This window comes from Electrona antarctica, assembly GCF_951216825.1.
Source record: "Electrona antarctica genome assembly, chromosome: 16".
Classification (NCBI taxonomy): Eukaryota; Metazoa; Chordata; class Actinopteri; order Myctophiformes; family Myctophidae; genus Electrona; species Electrona antarctica.
Genome location: NC_136797.1, coordinates 13358826 through 13381739, shown reverse-complemented (window position 1 = coordinate 13381739; position 22914 = coordinate 13358826). Strand labels below are relative to the sequence as shown.

The 22914-nt window shown below is 42.5% G+C and overlaps 1 protein-coding gene across 1 annotated transcript in view; it reads right to left on the bottom strand.

Annotated features, from left to right (window-relative positions):
• The window catches only part of unc13bb (unc-13 homolog Bb (C. elegans)), a 124744-nt gene that overhangs the window by 21992 nt on the left and 79838 nt on the right, over positions 1-22914 (bottom strand). Inside the window, exons 17-27 of the mRNA XM_079524548.1 lie at positions 19002-19171; positions 16505-16620; positions 16064-16218; positions 13031-13181; positions 12459-12527; positions 10416-10505; positions 5949-6086; positions 4855-4988; positions 4623-4741; positions 4163-4289; positions 463-559 (exon numbers count right to left, since the gene is read on the bottom strand). Coding sequence (XP_079380674.1) covers positions 463-559; positions 4163-4289; positions 4623-4741; positions 4855-4988; positions 5949-6086; positions 10416-10505; positions 12459-12527; positions 13031-13181; positions 16064-16218; positions 16505-16620; positions 19002-19171 — 1366 coding nt within the window. The remainder of the gene's footprint in view (positions 1-462; positions 560-4162; positions 4290-4622; positions 4742-4854; positions 4989-5948; positions 6087-10415; positions 10506-12458; positions 12528-13030; positions 13182-16063; positions 16219-16504; positions 16621-19001; positions 19172-22914) is intronic.

Sequence of the window (22914 nt, the reverse complement as noted above, 5' to 3'; positions counted from 1 at the left end):
TTTTTGGAATTTACTAGTTTTTCTTCAGTTTTCATTTTGTTTTAGTCTTAGTTTTCCCAGGTATTATGAAGAAAGCCTTGATTTATATAAACTAAAAAGGATGAAAGAATGTATGACCTCAGTTATGATGGTGGCGTTGATTTTACACGTGCATCTAATTAGTCTCATGCTGAAGAAAAGCAAGGCAACTAATGCTACAATGAATGGAGTCCTGTTGCTCACTCACTCCCATAATGAGCAAATACTTTGAAAAGCTTGTTAAGGAGCTGATTTGATGTTAATGCCAACCTTGGATCCTCAAACAAATAACTAACAAAATTGTTTTATTTAAGTTCTAATATTTTTTATAATCAAATCAATTAGTTAGATTAACCGATCGAATAACAGTCCTAAAAATGTCTTAAGAACAAACGTGTTGCTGTACAACACTTGTAGACTGGGCATCAAATGATGAACTCTTACCCCATCTTTCTTGTCCCTCTCCAAGGCGCCATGCATGAACTCCATGGAAACATCTTCATTCTCATCCAGCCACTGCAGCACAAAAGGCAAGAACCACCTGCGATGGGACAATTAGGATACGGTAAGAAGGACCACCTGCGATGGGACAATTAGGATACGGTAAGAAGGACCACCTGCGATGGGACAATTAGGATACGGTAAGAAGGACCACCTGCGATGGGACAATTAGGATACGGTAAGAAGAACCACCTGCGATGGGACAATTAGGATACGGTAAGAACCACCTGCGATGGGACAATTAGGATACGGTAAGAAGAACCACCTGCGATGGGACAATTAGGATACGGTAAGAAGAACCACCTGCGATGGGACAATTAGGATACGGTAAGAAGAACCACCTGCGATGGGACAATTAGGATACGGTAAGAAGAACCACCTGCGATGGGACAATTAGGATACGGTAAGAACCACCTGCGATGGGACAATTAGGATACGGTAAGAACCACCTGCGATGGGACAATTAGGATACGGTAAGAACCACCTGCGATGGGACAATTAGGATACGGTAAGAAGAACCACCTGCGATGGGACAATTAGGATACGGTAAGAACCACCTGCGATGGGACAATTAGGATACGGTAAGAACCACCTGCGATGGGACAATTAGGATACGGTAAGGAGAACCACCTGCGATGGGACAATTAGGATACGGTAAGAACCACCTGCGATGGGACAATTAGGATACGGTAAGAAGGACCACCTGCGATGGGACAATTAGGATACGGTAAGAAGAACCACCTGCGATGGGACAATTAGGATACGGTAAGAAGAACCACCTGCGATGGGACAATTAGGATACGGTAAGAAGAACCACCTGCGATGGGACAATTAGGATACGGTAAGAAGGACCACCTGCGATGGGACAATTAGGATACGGTAAGAACCACCTGCGATGGGACAATTAGGATACGGTAAGGAGAACCACCTGCGATGGGACAATTAGGATACGGTAAGAAGAACCACCTGCGATGGGACAATTAGGATACGGTAAGAACCACCTGCGATGGGACAATTAGGATACGGTAAGAAGAACCACCTGCGATGGGACAATTAGGATACGGTAAGGACCACCTGCGATGGGACAATTAGGATACGGTAAGAACCACCTGCGATGGGACAATTAGGATACGGTAAGAAGGACCACCTGCGATGGGACAATTAGGATACGGTAAGGAGAACCACCTGCGATGGGACAATTAGGATACGGTAAGGAGAACCACCTGCGATGGGACAATTAGGATACGGTAAGAACCACCTGCGATGGGACAATTAGGATACGGTAAGAAGAACCACCTGCGATGGGACAATTAGGATACGGTAAGAACCACCTGCGATGGGACAATTAGGATACGGTAAGAACCACCTGCGATGGGACAATTAGGATACGGTAAGGAGAACCACCTGCGATGGGACAATTAGGATACGGTAAGAAGAACCACCTGCGATGGGACAATTAGGATACGGTAAGAACCACCTGCGATGGGACAATTAGGATACGGCAAGAACCACCTGCGATGGGACAATTAGGATACGGTAAGAAGGACCACCTGCGATGGGACAATTAGGATACGGTAAGAAGGACCACCTGCGATGGGACAATTAGGATACGGCAAGAACCACCTGCGATGGGACAACTAGGATACGGTAAGGCGGGAATAAGCCTGTGTTCTTGGTTGGCAGTCCAGCATGAAGTGTTAATTGTCCAATCACAGCTTGTCATTTTTATACCGTACATAATTGTTTAACTATACGGTATACAGTATGTACATTATATATGACTAATGTACTACGCAGTGGTGGAAAAAGTACTCAATTGTTTTACTGAAGTAAAAGTACCAATACTGCAATTTAGAACTATGTACTTTGTTACAAGTAAAAGTACGGAATTGAAAAAGTACAAAAGTATCGGCATCAAAATGTACTTAAAGTACTAAAAGTAAAAGTATTCATATTGCAGAATGCCCCATTTCACAAGTTAAAAATTTGTAGAAAATCTATTGAAAAGAGCCGATCTACAAGCTCTCAATGCGTCACTTGTAGATCGGCTCTTTTCAAATGGGCCAAATGTATAGGGTTGAAGTGGTTAATGATTTTCTAATCAAAATCGCCAAAGCAACTAGTAACTAAAGTTTTCAAATAATTGTAGTGGCGTAAAAGTAAAAAAGTTGGCTCTGAGATGTAGTGGAGTAGAAGTACTGGAAATTAGAAATACTCAAGTAAAGTACAAATACCTCAAAATTGTACTCAAGTACAGTACTTAAGTGAAAGTACTTAATTACTTTCCACCACTGGTACTACGTCTACAGTAGGTAAGTATTATAATACATGCGCGGTCATTTCTGGGGCAGCAATAGAGCGGCCATTTCTGGGGCAGCAATAGCTTAAGTCAGTGGGTAGGGTAGCTGTCTTAAGTCAGTGGGTAGGGTAGCCGTCTTAAGTCAGTGGGTAGGGTAGCTGTCTTAAGTCAGTGGGTAGGGTAGCCGTCTTAAGTCAGTGGGTAGGGTAGCTGTCTTAAGTCAGTGGGTAGGGTAGCTGTCTTAAGTCAGTGGGTAGGGTAGCTGTCTTAAGTCAGTGGGTAGGGTAGCTGTCTTAAGTCAGTGGGTAGGGTAGCTGTCTTAAGTCAGTGGGTAGGGTAGCTGTCTTAAGTCAGTGGGTAGGGTAGCTGTCTTAAGTCAGTGGGTAGGGTAGCCGTCTTAAGTCAGTGGGTAGGGTAGCCGTCTTAAGTCAGTGGGTAGGGTAGCCGTCTTAAGTCAGTGGGTAGGGTAGCTGTCTTAAGTCAGTGGGTAGGGTAGCCGTCTTGTAATCATAAGAGTCTCTGGTTTGCCTCCCAGCCCTGGTTATCATGTCAAAGTGTCCCTGGTCGCAACACACTTTTCTGCATTCACCCAGCAGATGGCTTACTCCCGGATGAGCGCTCAGTGGGAAGCAGTTAGGGGATTGAAGGCTCATTCATAGTCTGGATTTGCGGTGGTGAGGTGACCACCACGGAGCTGAAATAACGTTGAGCGGTGGTGAGTAAAAACAGAGAGAAGGGCTGGGGCGGTGGCGGTGGTTTGCTCTTCACAGCGGCTCGTGACGTCATGTTGTAGTTCGGTGGTCACCTCACCACCGAAAATCCAGACTATGTATGAGCCTTAAGTGTCTTGCTCAAGGACACTTTGCCACAGACTGGGCCACGCCTGAGGGGCCCAACCGAGGACCTTCCGATTCCCAGATGGCCTGTCTACCCGTTCAGCTATGGCCACCAGGTAGCCTTGCAGACTTCTTGCCACTTACTCTGGGCCAATGGCACTAGTCACGTGTAAGGCGTAGCTCAGACCTTTACTGCATTGCTGTATGCTTGTTGGATGAATGTTGTGTAGTGTCATGGCCGCCCCAATGCATTTCCAATGGAGGTCACATGGTTTGACACAACATTTGTGTTGTGTGAGGGGGAGGGGGCAGTCGAAACACAGCTGAAAGCCATACAACAGACCATGTGACCTCCATTGGAAATGCATTGGGGCCATGACACTCACAACACTGTAAAGGTCTGAGTGAGGCCTTACTGTGCACCATCATCATATACCCAAGTCAGAATCCTGAAAATGCGCGTTTACCGATTTCCAATATCCGTGTGTTGTGTATACGTATGACTCACGAGGGATAGTCGGGGATGACATCCTTAAAGTTTGGCAGGTCCTTGACGTATTCTTCGTAGAGCCACTTCACCTTGAAGTGCAGGTTCATGTAGTCGGCCATCTTGCAGCGCCTATGTTTCTCATGTTCTGTTAAACAACACAAAAACAAGGTGTGTGTGTGTTAACCATTTTGGGCGGGAACCCCTTTTGGTGTTAGCATTATGTCATGCTTTAGCTATTGAAAAATAGCAGATCTACAAGCTCATAGCGCGCCACCGAGTGGCGCGCTACGAGCTTGTAGGTCTGCTATTTTTGAAAAATCAAAGAACGACTGACATAGAAACATAGCTTTTTCAGAAAACTGTCGTTCAGAATCTGATCTCAGGTCAAAATGGGTTAAATGTGTAATGACCGAAAACAGTAGTAAAACGTATGTTTGTAGTTGCAATAGAGACAAAGAGACAGAGACTGTATAACTACCATTACTATCCGTTGCTTTAGGGAGACGGTGAGTCTCCAAGGCATATTTCATCTCCAGAGCAAAATCAGTCCACATCACCTCAGCAGACACCTTCCCCACGTTTAGTTCTTGCGGGAACCTGTTCAGAGGAAAACATGACGGTTCCATGATTTGTTAAAAATAATCTTTCCTCATAATAATTAGTCATGGTGTTTTGGTGTAGTGTGTTTTGAGTGTAGCTGATTTACTAACTGGTTTAGCACAGCGCTGTAGGAGTTCGTATCTTCTTCGATGATGGAGACGATGAGCGTGATGAAATTGGGCCAGAAGTCCAGGTTATTGACGCTGGGCCCCTGCTCTTCCAGAGGGAGTTCTGGGGACTTGTTCTGCATTAGAAACCCAACAGTCAGGCTCATTCATAGATCGCTTTAACATGTCTATAGAGCGTCGCAGTCCCGCCCCCTACCATGGACCAGGAAATGATTCTCCGTTCATTTTCCTCAGACATTTCAGAAAGTATTTATTTAAAGACGTTTACGCCGCGGACAAAGCCAACTCGAGTCGTGACAAATCATGACAAACAAACAAAATTTTTGGGGCCGAAAAAAAACTTGTTGTTTTTCTTCTTTGTAATTATTTGTTTGGTCCAAAATATTGTTTGTGTTGTCATGAGTTGTCACGACTCGAGTTGGCTTTGTCCGTGGCGTAAGAGTCTTTAAATAAATACTTTCTGAAATGTCTATGGGAAAAATGCATTGGGATTCATTTCCTGGTCCATGGTAGGGGGCGGGACTGCGACGCTCTATTGTTGCAGACATCAACATCCCGTCAGCCGTTAGTCCCAGTGTTGATTTCGTCGACTAATACTATACGAAAAATGTTGGTCGACTACCTTTTTTCCACTGACGAAAACTACATAAAAACTAAATGAAAACTAAGCCATGGTGACTAAAACCATGACTAAATCGATTTTAAGTCGATTTTGTCAACAAATAAAAACTACACTAAAATGTTAGGAAGGGACTAGTGGACAAGAGATCCAGTCATTTTACACTTGGTTGCATGCTGAAAATAGCAGATCTACAAGCTCACAACGCGTGTCATTACGACTGCATCAAGGCCCGCCAAAATACATTTTAGTCGACTAAATCACCTGTAGATTTAGTCGACTAAAATCTTATGATATTTAGTCGACTAAAACTAGACTAACACTAAAACATTCCAGGTGACTAAAACTAAATGAAAACGATTCAAGAGACTAGGACTAAAACTTGCTGCCAAAAACCACACTGGTTAGTCCATATATGCATACTTCACCATGTAATAACGCTCCCGATAAGACTCACATGGTCCAAAGGAGGGTACTGTCTGCTGTAGAGCTCATAGCAGTTGTCGAAGATGTACGTGTAGGTGGAGTTGAGACAGGCTTTCACACAGTCCCTCACCACCTGGCTGGCTCTGGGTGGAGACTGTAATTCCTGGACCTGAACACCAGAGGGAGGTAAGTGACCATTGAGAATACCAACAAAAACATCACATGGCAAGGCAAGGCAATTTTATTTATATAGCACCTTTCATACACCAATTCAAAGTGCTTTACAGAAATAAAAACAAATACAGAGTGCAACAGTGCACTTAAAAAATAAACAAAGATTACAATAGACAATTAAATACTGTAAGATAACATTACACAATTGGCATATAAATTAGAACAAATACTCCCACCTTTAATTAAAAGCCCAGGCAAGACCTAGCTGTTATTAAACATCATTAGGAGGATAGGCAATGTTAAATAAGTATGTTTTTAAATTAGACTTAAAAACAGCGATGGTTGGGGATTTCCTAATGTAACCAGGAATATTATTCCAGGTTTGTCGTGCATAATAGTTAAATGCTGCTTTCCCATGTTTTGTTCCAACTATGGGATGAACAATTAGTAGGCCAGCCCCAGATGACCTAAGTGTTCTAGATGGTTCATATGGTTTCAGCATGTCTGACATGTAGCTGGGCCCAGAGCCACAAACAGATTTAAAGACAAGTAACAACATTTTAAAATCAATTCTCTGGGATACTGGTAGCCAATGTAAGGATTTTAGAACTGGTGTAATATGATCATATTTCCTAGTTTTCGTCAGCACTCTAGCAGCAGCATTCTGAATCAGTTGGAGTTGACGAAGAACTTTGTTTGAAAGTCCTGTGAGCAGACCATTACAGTAGTCCAGTCTACTGGAAACAAAAGCATGTATAAGTGTTTCTAGGTCTTGCTTATTTGCTGGTAGTGACTAGTTCTTAGTAAGAGAAATCTATGAAAATCTGGGAACTAAATCGTTACCAAGAACTTTCTTCACCAATGTGTTTCTAAAGGTGTCTAATAACATGTACTAAAAGTTTGAAATTCAACTCCTGTGGGAAATTGAGTTTATTAGCATAATATGTGACCATACCCATAACATCCTATATAAGGCAAAAAAGTCCAAATTTCATCATTCTTTAAGTAACATGTGACATATGAAACTAGGGTGTTTGCATTCCAAGCATTAGTTTTGCACAAAAACACTCCTTGGGAGGAAAACGGCCACACAAACGTGATGAGGTCAGCATATTTGGTCAAGTGGATATGGTCTAATTTAGCCCAAGGAGTGTTTTTTGTGCAAAACTAATGCTTGGAATGGATTCAGAATCATGAAATCACCCTAGTTTCATATGTCACATGCTACTTAAAGAATGATGAAATTTGGACTTTTTTGCCTTATATAGGATGTTATGGGTATGGTCACATATTATGCTAATAAACTCAATTTCCCACAGGAGTTGAATTTCAAACTTTTAGTACATGTTATTAGACACCTTTAGAAACACATTGGTGAAGAAATTTCTTGGTAACGATTTAGTTCCCAGATAGGTGCCCTTACTATCTGATGATATTGAATCTGGAGGATTAGTCAGTCTGTCAAATGTAGCAAATAACATGCGTGAATTGTTGCTGTGCTTTTTAATGATCTCAGAAAAATAAGATAGTAAACAGAAAATACATTTGCAGGTGGTGCACCAATTTAATCTAATCAGGAGAGAGAACCCATTTATTATTATAATTTATAACGTGTTCCAGTTCTAATTTTGTCTGCCAATGTTTTGGTTTCATTACTTCCAATTTCACTTGTTTATCTTACAGGCTTTACCGAGTTCTCGCCTCCGGATTGAATGAAATTGGTATCATAACCTGAAAATGAATTTTCTGTTTACTAAAGACCTGGAGAGACAAACACGCAATGACTATCGGAATATAGCTATTTAACACTTTTAGCAGAAAGATATTGTACTGGGGAATATTGTGCCATCTACAGTAATATACAGTAATAGTCGAAACAACCCTAGCCGCAATTTCTTTTATAATGGGATGAATCTAGAGTTGCAATACCCTCAATTGACTCCCCACTCATCCAATTTGCGTTACTCACCAACATTGCAGCTGTAGGGCAAGCTTGAATTATCCTCTTTCAAGTGATTATTTTTCTGACACAAAAGCTCAGCAGATTGAAAGAGGATAATTCAAGCTTGGTCTAGAGCTGCAATGTTGGTGAGTTTGTCGTTTAATACAAGCAGATCGCAAACGCAAATAGGATGAATGGGGAGTCAATGGAGGGCATTGCAACTCTAGATTCATCCCATTATAAAAAAATCTAGAGTTGCATACAACAAGGCAATTCAAAGTGCTTTACAGGATAAAAACAAATACAGAGTGCAACAGTGCACTTTAAAATGAATACAGATTATAATAGATACAATTAAAATAAGATATAGGAGCATATACATTACAACAAATACCCCCACCTTTAATAGAAACTGAAAACACAGCTAATTTAAAGCCCAGGCAAGACCTAGCTGTTATTAGACATCACTGGGATAGGCAATGTTAAATAAATACGTTTTTAAATTGGACTTAAAAATGGCTATGGTTGGGGATTTCCTAATGTAACCTGGAATATTATTCCAGGTTTTTGGTGCATAATAGTGAAATGCTGCTTCACCATGTTTTGTTCCAACTATCGGGTGAACTATCAGTAGGCCAGCCCCAGATGACCTGAGGGTTCTAGAGGGTTCATATGGCTCCAGCATGTCTGAGATGTAGCTGGGCCCAAAGCCACAAACAGATTTATAGACAAGTAACAACATTTTTAAATCAATTCTCTGGGACACTGGTAGCCAATGTAAGGATTTTAGAACTGGTGTAATATGGTCATATTTCCTAGTTTTTGTCAGGACTCTAGCAGCAGCATTCTGAATCAGTTGGAGTTGACGAAGAGCTTTGTTTGAAAGTCCTGTGAGCAGACCATTACAGTAATCGAGTCTACTGGAAACAAAAGCATGTATAAGTGTAGATATTTTTAAGGTGATAAGATGATAAGATGAAATTACAGTTTTGATATGACTGTTAAAATTTAAATCTGAGTCTAGGACAACACCAAGATCTCTCACCTGACTCTTGGGTATAAGAGAACCGCGATTCAAGGTGAGAAATTACACTCTGTCTCTGTTTCTGTGGTCCAAAAACAATGATCTCAGTTTTATCTTTATTTAATTGAAGAAAATGTTGCCGCATCCACTCATTGATTTCCTCAATGCAATGACAGAGGGAATCAACAGGACCATAGTCAGTTGATGTAACTGATATGTAGATTTGCGTGTCATCTGCATAATTATGGTAATTTACTTTATTATTGCTTATTATTTGTCCTAGGGGAAGCATATATAAATTAAATAGGAGGGGTCCTAGAATTGACCCCTGTGGAACCCCACAGGTCATAGCCATCTGTTTGGACACACAGTTTCCAATAGAGACAAAGTATTTTCTATTCTGAAGGGAAGATTTGAACCACTGAATAACAGTTCCAGAGAGTCCCACATAGTGCTCTAATCTTTGTAATAATATTGAATGATCCACAGTGTCAAACGCGGCACTAAGATCCAGCAAAACAAGAACAGAGACATTGGCAGAATCAGTGTTAAGCCGAATGTCAATTAGAACCTTTACAAGTGCAGTCTCAGTACTAGGATTGGGCCGAAATCCTGACTGAAACTTGTCAAAACTATTATTTAAAAGTAAAAAGCGACTAAGTTGTTGATGAACAACTTTTTCAATAATATTACCTATAAAGGGTAAATTTGATATCGGCCGGTAATTATTCAGCACAGCAGCATCAAGGCTCCTCTTTTTAAGGAGAGGCTTGACAACTGCAGTTTTCAGGTCCTCAGGAAAATTACCAGATTGAAGAGAATCATTTACAATATTTACTAGTTTTTTCAACAGACTGCCCAAAACAGCTTTGAAAAAACTAGTGGGTAAAACATCAAGGCAACAAGTAGATGAATTCAAACTGGAGACAACATCTTCAAGTGTTTTGTCATCAATAGAAAAATTGCACCATAAATACCATGTTGTTTCTGTGTGTCTGTGGTAGTGATAAGATGGCCGCGTTTGACACAGAGGAGTTAGCAGCATGCCTGATACCTTGAATCTTGTGGTTAAAAAATGATGCAAACTCATTACATTTGCTGGTAGTGACTAGTTCTGATGATATTGAATCTGGAGGATAGGATTCCCTATGTCATCTCTTCCACCCTGACGGGGGTTTCCCCAAAACTGTTCCTCTGGCATCTTTGTACTGTTGCTAGAGAACTAATATGATCTACTGTTCAAATCAGGAAGTCATTAAGGCTGGCAGGTGCAATTATTATTGACACAGAGCAAGATCATGTGGGGACAGAATCGAGGAACAATCTACTGTGGAAATATGAGTATATGATGACCTTACCTTCATTCTGAAGAAGGTGATGCTTGTAAGAAGGTCGACGGTCGACTTCAAATCCTGCAGGCGCTCCTTATTGCTGGCTGGGAAGTGGTTCTACAGCAGGAGAGCAAGGGGGAAGTATGTATACAGATTACAGAAGCACCTCTTCAGTCTCCACTTTAATCTAATTTCCCTTTTTACCATCCTAATATTAACCATTTTAGTTTAGCTATTGTTTTTCTGTTAGTTTTGTTTAATACTTTAAGCTATTTGGTCTTTGTAAAACGACTTAAAGTATATAAAGGCAAAATTGGCAAATGCTGTTTTGCAGTGGTTTCTCCAAATTCAGCACAAAATGACACTTTCAATAACTACTGCCGTCCCTTCATGACAAGCATCTTTAGCACTTAGTGGAGCACCCTTTTGCTGTTATGAACTGATGCAAACAAGATGTATGGCCTCCAGTTCACTAATATTCTTGTGTATATCGTGTTTGCATCCTAGTTGGGGCATGGAGCCCTTCAGTGCTAGTACTCCCCTTACTGTGCAAACCTAAACCTTGGTGCCTGCCTGTTGTCACAACGTCTTGCTGCAGATTCGTTGGTCACTCACCACCTGCCTTCTCAAGAATCTGGTGGCAGCCATTGACACTCTTCTCTTTCGGCCACGTTTAGGTAGTGTAGCCACTGTTCCTTTAACTTTGAACTTTTTGTGCAATGAAATTATCTCTTCTCTCAACTTTTTGTACAATTCTCTTGACTTAGCCATATTTCTATCATGCAATAAAACTTCAACTGAACCTTATAGCTAAAGTATCTATACTAGGCCAGGTGTGTTCTATCTCAAGCCCACCTGATGCAACTAATGAAGCCACAGCCCTGAAAGAGACCTGTGCTTTTCTGGGCATAGAGGGGCGGAACCATCTCCGCTGGGCGACTTCCTATTGGTTCACCGACCTACGTTCCCTCCTCCTCCCCACCCCCCGCCTCAGCTCCCGATTACACAGCGGAGAACACTGACGTCACCGCATTTGGAGTGACGCCCCTCTGCACTCTTATTGGTTAGAGAAAATATGACGTATGCCAGTTCTCATGCATGTCACACCCAGGTGTTTTTGAGTGGTGCAAACCACTCCAACAACTGGCTTTGTACCCGTGTACCCGTGTTTGTTCGTACCAAAAAAACGAGCATGGTTGCTATGGTTAGCAACCAAAAAAACGAGCATGGTTGCTATGGTTAGTATGTGACGTCACTGACATAGCTGATCAGACTATATAAGACCCTGCACCACTCAGTTCACACGGGTGTGATTTTTATTTCTCCTTTGAAAACAAAACGCCTGCCCCCTTTTTTAAACTAGCCCCTCGCCCTACACACACTTCCACTTGGTTTGAGCATAGATGTATAAATAGTAATACTAGAGACGGCACTGGATGCCATCTCTATTATTTATATATCAATGCTCAAACCGAGTGGAAGTGTGTAGGGCGAGTGGCGAGGGGCTAGTTTACAAAAGGGCCCTGCAGTCTCCGAGGCTGATGAAGCCCTAGATTAGTTTATCATTTGCATCAGGTGTGCTTGCGACAGGGAGTGTAATACTTTTGAAACGGCAGTTGTCATTGAAAAGGGGTATTGTTGTTAAAACACTTCAAAATTGGTTGTGTTGAGCTATTTAAATTGTTCTTGTTTGATTAATGTATTGCAAACAGCTGTCAGCACTCAGCAGCCAGTAACCCTAACTTCATGGCATGTTATCAGCTTCCCTGCTTTGATCAGCGTATTCAGGTTTTGGCTGAGTTATTGCATGGGTGAAATAAGTTCTCTTTCACAGTCTCCTTCCTCTCCCTCCCTTCCCAAAAAAACATGATTCTAATGAAAATATACACTTCACTATACTCGCCAACACAACAACAAGCTGTGTGAGACAAGGAAAAACTAGGTTAAGCATAAAGAAGTTGAGTTGGAAGAATTTAGTCTGAAAGCAACAATGGACATTTTGGGAAAATAATGCCATCAAAGGGTGGCAGCATGCAGTTATTTATTCAGTTCAACCAATCAAAATCCTACCCTGTAAGTGGAAAGGTCAATGCGCAGGGAGTTGTGCAGCTGGTCCAACAGTTTGACAAAGCGTTCTTTCTGTAATGGTGGAAAGAGGATAAAACATGAGGGAGATAGAACATGTTGGGGAATGATGAGGGGATAGAGAAGCTGAATGGTCAGTCAGACCATAAACAGTTGCAGTCTATGGAGACAAAGAGGATTATGGCACTGTGTGTGTGTGTGTGTGTGTGTGTGTGTGTGCAAAATGCAGGGACAGAAAGATGCAGTAGGCAAATACAGACAAAGCAAGCTTAATCATATCATGTTTGTGTACCGTATGTACAGCAGTATCATGTATACACCATACTGTACGTGCATGTATGTGTTTAATGCGCGCACACACACACACACACACACACACACACACACACACACACACACACACACACACACACACACACACACACACACACACACACACACACACACACACACACACACACACACACACACACACACACACACACACACACACACACACACACACACACACACACAGTATGTCTATGTGTTTCTGTGCCCCACACGACTGTACAAACCCCAAAGTTGGAGGCGGAAAGCCGGTCGGAGGCAGACACACTGGTGGAGGCAGATGTGTGGGCGTAGAAGGCGTTGATGTTGGCCAGCAGGGTGCTCATCACAGCAGGAACCCCGGGACACATGTACTTAGTCGACAGACAGGCAAAGTGCCTGGAAACAAGAGAGGACGAGAAGAAACAATGGTCATGTACTCGAACAAACCCTTTTAATGTCATAGTAGACCGGCGATGTGCGCATCAGTCCTGCTGTGTCCTGCGGCAGACCAGCATGAATTTGATTTGAACAGATGAAAGCCATAGTTCTGTCAGGACAACTCATGATTCATGAATGGATGAAATATATATGTATTGAATATCAATTTATTTTGGTTTGGCGATGAATTGGATCTGCTTTTTAGGTACTCGGATCAAGCGCATCAGTCCCCAACCATAGGGACTCCGAATCCCCCCCGTACCTAAACAAGATCCAAAATGACAGGTGGGAGCTGGGGTGGAGGAGGGTGAGACAGGTGGTAGCTGGGGGTGGAGGAGGGTGAGACAGGTGGTAGCTGGGGGTGGAGGAGGGTGAGACAGGTGGTAGCTGGGGGTGGAGGAGGGTGCGCAGCAAACGTTTAAGCAGACAGCAGCGCAGCAGTAACAGTGTGTGCCGCAACAAGCAAGCAGTGCAAACTTCCAGTTTAAATAGCCGGTATGAAGATGGAATGAGTGTGTGATTGGATGAAGTGAATCATGTGAATGATAACGTGATGCCCAATGAACGGCAGCCGGCGACTGCACCGAGTTTCCTGACTGAACTTGCTTTGCGCATGTCGGTGACAGGCGCGATGCTCATATCCATAATTTTCTGAGGAACGATTCGTCGCCGTCGGTGGAAACCCACCGAATGTCCCAAGCATTCATTTCAGGTAATAAAATAACCAGAGTGTATTGTGATAGTTACACACTATTTTTAATACTTTGTTATTTTTGAGGGGCGCTAGCCCCTATGTCCAGCTTTGGGTTTGTGTAAACAAACATTGAAGACAAAAGTGAGGACGCAAATTGTGATTGGCCAGAATGAGTTGATGTATGACGACAAGAGCGCCACTCACCTCACACAGGTGTGATTTTTTTTTATTTATGCAAAATAAAACGTGAAGATACAAGGTATTTTGTTCATCCATAATAATAATACATCCAATTAAATAATAGCGCTTTTCTTGGTACCTAAAATCAGTTAAAGCATAAGTTGTTACATATAGTGAATGCCATTTTAGCCAAGGATTAAGGAGTTTTTATGATTTACTCTACCCCATGTATGTATGCAAAGAAGCTTTGTGTTATGATGCATTTAGGTTAGTGAAGAAATTAAATATGTTTTAATCTACTCACAACACTTGAATTAGTCTTTATCATTATGGAGGTAATATTTTTTTGTGATGCTAACGTTAAGAACACACTGACCAGGCTCATGAATTTGGTCCTCTGTAGTGTCCTGTCAAATCACGCTGGGCAAGACCTATACGCTGTAGATTGCATTGCTGGAATTTGGCGGAAGTATAGCAGGATTTTGGCGGAAGTACCGCTCAAGGAAATAAGCTTTACAAATCTGTTTACATTCTCCGCGAATGAAACAAGTGTTGTAAAAATCTTTTAGTTTAGTCATAGTCTTCGGAATATTTTAGTCACCTGGAATGTTTTAGTGTTTAGTCTAGTTTTAGTCGACTAAATATCATACGATTTTAGTCGACTAAAATGTATTTTGTCAGGCCTTGATGCCGTCTCAGTTTTTGTCATCATAGCTTAGTTTCATCAGTGAAAAAAGGTAGTCGCCGAACATTTTTCGTCATAGTTTTAGTCGACGAAAACAACACTGGTTCGTGTGAGCGATAGCAACCCGCTAACAGGCATCTGTATCCAGTATGACATTTCATTGAGACAAATCCATCCTCAGCCCATTCACAATTGACTTTCCTTCATTTGAAGGCCATAGGGGAATGGCAACAGCTCTGGATGGCTGTAAATGAGAACGGCGGAGAGGAAGGAGGGCAGTGTGTGTGTGTGTGTGTGGAGGGGTTGGAATGGGGTTAACGTACATTTGACAGACAACACGGACAATGCAGTCAGAGAGGAAGGAGCTAGTAAGCCGATAGAGATGAAGGAAAATCAAACCCTGAGGATCTCCGGGATCAAATTGGAACAGTGTGACTCCGATGTGGATCTCAGACTTCATGTGGCCATCCTGTGATGTACAGTAGCTATGACGTATGATGCCAAATTTGGGCTTTGGGCACAATCCATTGAATTCCATTTTTGGTAGCTAGCGCCCCTCCTATATACAGCTTTTGCCCCCACACGTCTCATATTTGCCATTGACAATGAAAGGAGAAATTAGGTCTTATTACATGGCTTGGTTGAATGCTTGATTCTGATTGGTCAATCGCTTAATTCAGCTGTGAATTATGTGTCGATAATGACCGCTACGCTGTATAACAGACCGCTGCCTAATCAAACCCTCTGAGCACCAGCTGCGCGGCTGCGCCCCGCTTGATTTACTGCTGTTTCCAACATGACAGCCATGTAAACACACACTAGTGACACACAATGTCATTTACAGCTAAACATTTGAGCGAGAAATAGACGAAGCAGGACCCGAAAATGGATTCTATTTGATCAACTCACTTCCTTGTTTTCCGACAGTGCTGCAGCCCTGCAGCGGCAGACGCAGCCAGCGCGAACTTATGGAATACTTTTTTTGTTGTGTTTTGGGTCAATGTATTAATTTATGTTAGTTAGCCATGTAATAAGCCTCGGTGGTTAAACTCCCTGTCGGTGAATTATCTCCCGACAATGACCACCTAGCCAGATATTATCCCTTACATATGTGCCTCAAATATGATGTAAATTTGTGGCAACACAAACATGAAATGCCATTGACAATGAAATGAAAATTTACGCAAGATTGGCTCTGGACACCATAACTGCTGTGTCACATTAAGTGCAGCTTGACAGACAGACAGAGCGTGAGCGAGAGCAAGCAACGTCGTCTCTTACGTCATAGCCTGGTAGATGGACTCGATCCCATAACGCATGGCGAACTCATCTACTATCTCCTGGGGTGTTTCGTCAAAGTAGACCTTCCAAGCATCGTCGCCACGGGCCTCCGGTATCTTCACGATACCTTGGTCCGTGTAATGGTTGAATAGGATCTAGGACAAACGCACGCAAAGTTTAGTTTTTATCAGATTTGTGAAGTGAAGCATTTTATAGATAGACACATGGGTTAAAAAAAAGACTGGAAAGAATAGTTGAACAGTTGTAGAAGAAGATCTGCCAGATAAAAATCACACAAACACACAGTTATTTGCTATGAGATATTTAGTCATGAAAGAGTCTACTGAAAATGTACTGAACCTGGCAGCTGGAAGGACAAACTTTGGGAGTAAAAAGACTCTTATGCACTTAGAAAAGATGCATCATAGCTGGGTGCAATACCTCATGGAGACAGGTGTATTGGCAGTGATATGGAGCCACCTTCTCCTCTCCCTTGATCTCCACACTGATCTGGAGGCGAATGGCACCAGACACAGCTGACTTGTCAGTTCTCTTCTCTGTGATAAACACACAAAACACATCAAGTTACACAGCTGATCTACACACATGGCTATATTATACAGACGGCTACATAAAAAAAAGGTCCAACTTAACCCATTTAGGACTGAGACCAGATTCTACAAAATGTCTTCTAAATCATGACAGTTTTCTGAAAATCCTATGTTTCTATGTCAGTGGTTCGTCAGTGGTTCTCAGACTATTTCGTGTCAAGGACCCCAAACATTATATGTAATCGGTCGCCGACCCCCATCTGAAAATTGTTTCAGGGACCTCCCAGAAGCAAAGATTTGAGTTAAAAACGTTGGCTCTGAAAGAATATATATTCAAAGATTTGCGGCGCATTTTCAATTTTTTTCAAAAATAGCAGATCTACAAGCTTGTAGCCCTCTCGATTCATAACTGCGATCAGAGTCTGTCTTTTGCCTCAGAAGGCAGAAGGAGGATACAAACCACATCAGTTAACACAGCGGTAATTACACTACTATTATTATTATTATTATGGCAGCTCTATTGTAGTACCAGTGTTTCTAATTTGATGGCCGCGCTGGGGGGGAGGGGGGGGGGACTCGGGAGACCCTGTGTTACACTGACAGAACACCTCCAGCTGATAAGGTGGGGGGAGAGGGGGGCCGTGTGTATCTCTCCCATTTACAATCTAGGCATTTAGCAGACGCTCTTACAGGGGCGGGAACCCCTGTTGGTGTTTTAAGCATTATGTTATACTTTAGCTATTAAAAAATAGCAGATCTACAAGCTCATAGCGCGGCACCGAGTGCCGCACTACAAGCTTGTAGATCTGCTATTTTTTAAAAATCGTGAAAATGTGGCGCAAATCTTTGAATATATATATTCTTTCAGAGCAAACCGTTTTTAAATCAAATCTTTGCTTCTGGGGGGTCCCTGGAACAACATATTTTCAGATGGGGGTCGGCGGCCAATTGCATATATTTTTGGGGGCCCTTGACATGAAAATGTTTGAGAACGACTGACATAGAAACATGGGATTTTCAGAAAACTGTCAGGATTTAGAAGGCAATTTGTAGAATCGTCCTCAGGTCTAAATGGGTTAATCCAGAGCGACTTACATTAAGCAAGAACAAAAGCATGGCAACACATCACATAAGTAGTTATCATGAATCATACGTAAGCTAAGAACGTTAACAGTGGGATATCTATATCTCTCCCATTTAAGGGGAGACACGTGAGCCAGCATGCTACTCAGGAGCAGAAAGGCTCACCGACTCACACCCACTATTTAGCCCCGACAGCAGTGTTATTAGTGGTAATTTATACGTGTCGACCACACTGCTCGATTTCCGACTGCAGTGCTCGTACATGGTAATCACAGATCACCAATCAGTGAAAGGAAGGGGGAGGGAGAGTGGTGTGTGTGTGTGTGTGTGTGTGTGTGTGTGTGTGTGTGGGTGGTGGGGGAGGCATGTGGTTGTGGAGGAGAAGGAAGGGATGGGGAAAAGAACAAGAAGAGAAAGCAGTTTGAGAGGAGGGCAGATGGGTTAAACACAGAAAGAAACTGTCCATATACAGAGCAGAGCGCACATAATATGGATATCATTACTTAGATGTACTGTAGTTACACGTGCACACAGTACCTTCAAGCACTTCAAGGTGTGCCATGATTAATGTACATATTTAGTAGGGATGTCTCCTTCCGATCCGATCCCGATACCTCAATTTCTGTGTTAGCCGATACTGATACCGAATACCGATACCAGTGTCGTGATCTCATGTTGTGTTTATAGCTATCTAGCTATATATATCTGTGTTGTGTTGTGTTTATAGCTATCTAGCTATATATATATGTTGTGTTTATAGCAGACTCCTCACTCAGGCTAATAATTAATTCAACAAAAAAACACAGACATCTTGGAAACGTTAACCACAGTACTCTCGAGTCAACTGGTGATGAGACAAAGTGGAAACAAACTTACAGTAGAACACATTAATATGTTATTATCGGATGCCAAAAGGATATTATCAATGGTCAGAAATATTATCCCTCAGCCGTCATCATAAAACAGAAAGCAGAGACAAAACAAAAATAAGGATTATGTAGCCACTGAAAGTTGACGCACTTCCATGTGGGAAATTGAACCAAAATTGAACAAACTACAAAGTTTCTCACAAATTTCAGAGTGATGCATGCCAGCTCCACAGTAAGAATTACACCAGTAGAAAGAACAACAACATATTTCCCTGAACAGTATATGATGGCTTGGAAAAAATAAATATACTCTTGTGATAATAAAGGGGTGAAAAGGTGAATAGAAAATAATTGAGTGGCTGTGCGTGTGTGTGTATACCCCAGGTACAGTACACTTTTTTTTAAAGCACTTGATAACATTTTTAACATACTGACCCAGATTGTACCAAACATCCATTTCTCCGCTCAATGTTCGAACTTCAATAATGCTCTGGCCCAGGAAATCATCCGATTCTCTCTTCATGCGTTGCTTCAACCTGGACTTGATGTCATCATCCTCATCCCACACGCGCACTTTGATTCTATCTGAAGAGTTGTGGCATTCACTGTCAAACAAGAAATGGCAGGCGTTAAGCGTATTGTATGTAATACATTCCCGTAGCAGGCGTTAAGCGTATTGTATGTAATACATTCCCGTAGCAGGCGTTAAGCGTATTGTATGTAATACATTCCCGTAGCAGGCGTTAAGTGTATTGTATGTAATACATTCCCGTAGCAGGCGTTAAGCGTATTGTATGTAATACATTCCCGTAGCAGGCGTTAAGCGTACTGTATGTAATACATTCCCGTAGCAGGCGTTAAGCGTACTGTATGTAATACATTCCCATAGCAGGCGTTAAGCGTACTGTATGTAATACATTCCCGTAGCAGGCGTTAAGCGTACTGTATGTAATACATTCCCGTAGCAGGCGTTAAGCGTACTGTATGTAATACATTCCCGTAGCAGGCGTTAAGCGTATTGTATGTAATACATTCCCGTAGCAGGCGTTAAGCGTATTGTATGTAATGCATTCCCGTAGCAGGCGTTAAGTGTATTGTATGTAATACATTCCCGTAGCAGGCGTTAAGCGTATTGTATGTAATACATTCCCGTAGCAGGCGTTAAGCGTATTGTATGTAATACATTCCCGTAGCAGGCGTTAAGCGTATTGTATGTAATACATTCCCGTAGCAGGCGTTAAGCGTATTGTATGTAATACATTCCCGTAGCAGGCGTTAAGTGTATTGTATGTAATACATTCCCGTAGCAGGCGTTAAGCGTATTGTATGTAATACATTCCCGTAGCAGGCGTTAAGCGTATTGTATGTAATACATTCCCGTAGCAGGCGTTAAGCGTATTGTATGTAATACATTCCCGTAGCAGGCGTTAAGCGTATTGTATGTAATACATTCCCGTAGCAGGCGTTAAGCGTATTGTATGTAATACATTCCCGTAGCAGGCGTTAAGTGTATTGTATGTAATACATTCCCGTAGCAGGCGTTAAGTGTATTGTATGTAACTAGAATTTCGCGGGCCTTCGGCCCGCTCATCCCAGAGTTGCGTTGCCCCGCGTTGCGATACAGAAGTCCACAGATACAGAAGTCCACAGTGACACGCGTTGTATGCAGCTGTTTTGTGTTGCAGCGCGTGCGCGCGCGCGCGTGTAGTGTTGTTGTTATCCATATATGCGCCTCGGTTCGTCCCGTTTGTTCCACGCCAGGTGTCGACGCAGTCGTTTGTGCGATTGGCGTGTTTGCATTATTGTAACTGTAGGCATACCATATTCTGAATTACCAAAAAGGACACATGCGCGCGTGCATGTGGATGTGGATGTGCTCATGCGCGTGCACGTCGTGCACGTCGTGCATGTGCCGTGCGTGGGCGGTTCTGTTAAATTGAGATGTCAAAAGAATCTATAGCCTAACAATAAATGGATCAAATATGCTCTGTATTAGTTATGTATGTATTTAAAGCAGTGGCTGTGAAAGGTGTGATCCAGGGACCCTCATGGTTCCTTGAGGGGGTTCCAAATGGACCCATTATAGGTCTGTAACTGTGAGAGTGTAACACATGGACCCAAATGGACCCTTACAGGTCTGTAACTGTGAGAGTGTACAAATGTAACCAAATGGAGTGTTGTATAACTGTTAACTGTGATACTGTAGAAATGGAATGAAATGGGACTGTTATGGGTCCATTTGGTTTGACTCTCAGAGTTATGGGGGTCCTTGAAATTAAGAAGTTTGAGAACCTGTATGCAATGGCTTATCTGTTGTAAAAAGAGAGACCAGCCTATTCTCCAAACCATCATATGTTATGCTTTGCTAGGTTGTACGAAATAATATTGGGTCATTATAATTTGCAGGACTCACCGCGCGCACAGCTGCCTTGTCTGTGTTGACATGACATGGGCTTGCAGGACAGAACTTGTATTTGTGACAGACACATAGTTCCTTTGCAGACAATACAATGTGCTTCTCATTGGTCAGTCACAAAGCTAAGAAAACAGCAGCCTACTTTTTCTGCATGTCAATGATGAGATAGTTCTCCGCTGTCTGTCTATCTGCAGACAGCGGAGCAGCCAGCGAGCCTTTCTCTGATCTGCGGTCGGGACCAGTGGTAGTGGTGTGAGCGTGCAGCGCATGCAGAGTTATGAAGAATACACATTCCGGGGTTCGGGCTGAAAGTCCACCTCTCACAGTGTTTTGCCACTACGAACCATTGAACGTGCATTGTAATACACATTGGTGTGAATGGTCTGTGAGCGTAGCGATACACTACAGGCGATACGTGTGAAACCCCGGACATTTGAAGGAATGTATAAAACCACCCGGACTGGCCGGACAGGCCCCCAGAAGAGGACGTATGGTAAACTGTGTATGTAATCGCGGCGCTGTCCATCCAAGTTAGAATGAGTGTGTGTGTGTGTGTGTGTGTGTGTGTGTGTGTGTGTGTGTGTGTGTGTCTGGCTGCCCTGTGTTTTGCAGCGTGGGGATCGCCATGTGAGGGGGCTAGCCAATAAGGGCCCTGTGTTGCATGTGGAGAATTCTGTAGGTTAGTGTGTGTGGTGCAGCCGAACGGGGTGGTGAGAACATTAGGGGGATGTAGCACAGCAATCGGTGACCCCTACATTAAGCTGTGTTGCTCCCAAGATGCAGTGCAAATGCGTGTTGTAAGCAACCGTAGCCAATGGGAAAACAGGATGCAGTGTTGCCAGGTCCGCGAATTGTAAGCGAGTTGTAAGTAGCGTGTTGAATGGCATTTTTTCTGGGCTTGTTTTCATAGACGTGGCAACAAATTAGGCGGGGGTGTCGGTGCTTGTGGCGTGTTTGTGTTTATTATTGATATTGATATTGTTTGCGAGTGTGGACGGGAGCCGGCTTTAGTGGCAGTGCGATGACAATTTTTACGCGGCTGGTGTCGAGTGTGGCCGTGCGGCGCGACATGAGGAGATAGCCGTGGATCGACGCGGAGGGTAAGGCTGTGTCGTGTTAGTGTGTTGTTGCAGTGTGTGTTGCAGCGTGTTGCAGCGTGTCAGTGACGTAGTAGCTGGTGCCTTTTGTTCCTGTGCGTGCTTTTGGGCACAGTTGGGCACAGTTCAATTGTAATATAGGATACATTCCCGTAGCAGGCGTTAAGCGTATTGTATGTAATACATTCCCGTAGCAGGCGTTAAGTGTATTGTATGTAATACATTCACACACAAGTCTGAGGGCCGATACCCTCTGGTGTAAAGTGGAAGAAAAGGGGACCAAGTACCAGTGGTGGAAAAAGTACTCAATTGTTTTACTTAAGTAAAAGTACCAATACTGCAATTTAGAACTACTTCGTTACAAGTAAAAGTGCGGAATTGAAAATGTACTTGAGTAAAAGTACAAAAGTATCTGCATCAAAATGTACTTAAAGTACTAAAAGTAAAAGTACTCATTGTGCAGAATGTTCCATTTCACAAGTTCAAAATGTGTACAAAATCTATTGTAATTAGCAGATCTACGAGCTTGTAGATCGGCTATTTTCAAATGGCCGAAATGTATAGGGTTGAAGTGGTTAATGTATGTTTTCTAATCAAAAGTTTTCAAATAATTGTAGTGAAGTAAAAGTACACATTTTGGCTCCAAGATGTAGTGGAGTAGAAGTAAAACTAAAAAGTACTGGAAATTGGAAATACTCAAGTAAAGTACAAATACCTCAAAATTGTACTTAAGTACAGTACTTAAGTAAAAGTACTTAGTTACTTTAACCACTGCCAAGAACAGAGCCCTTGGCCCAGAAGACCCCGGGGCTAATGTCCCTAATGTCGACTAAAA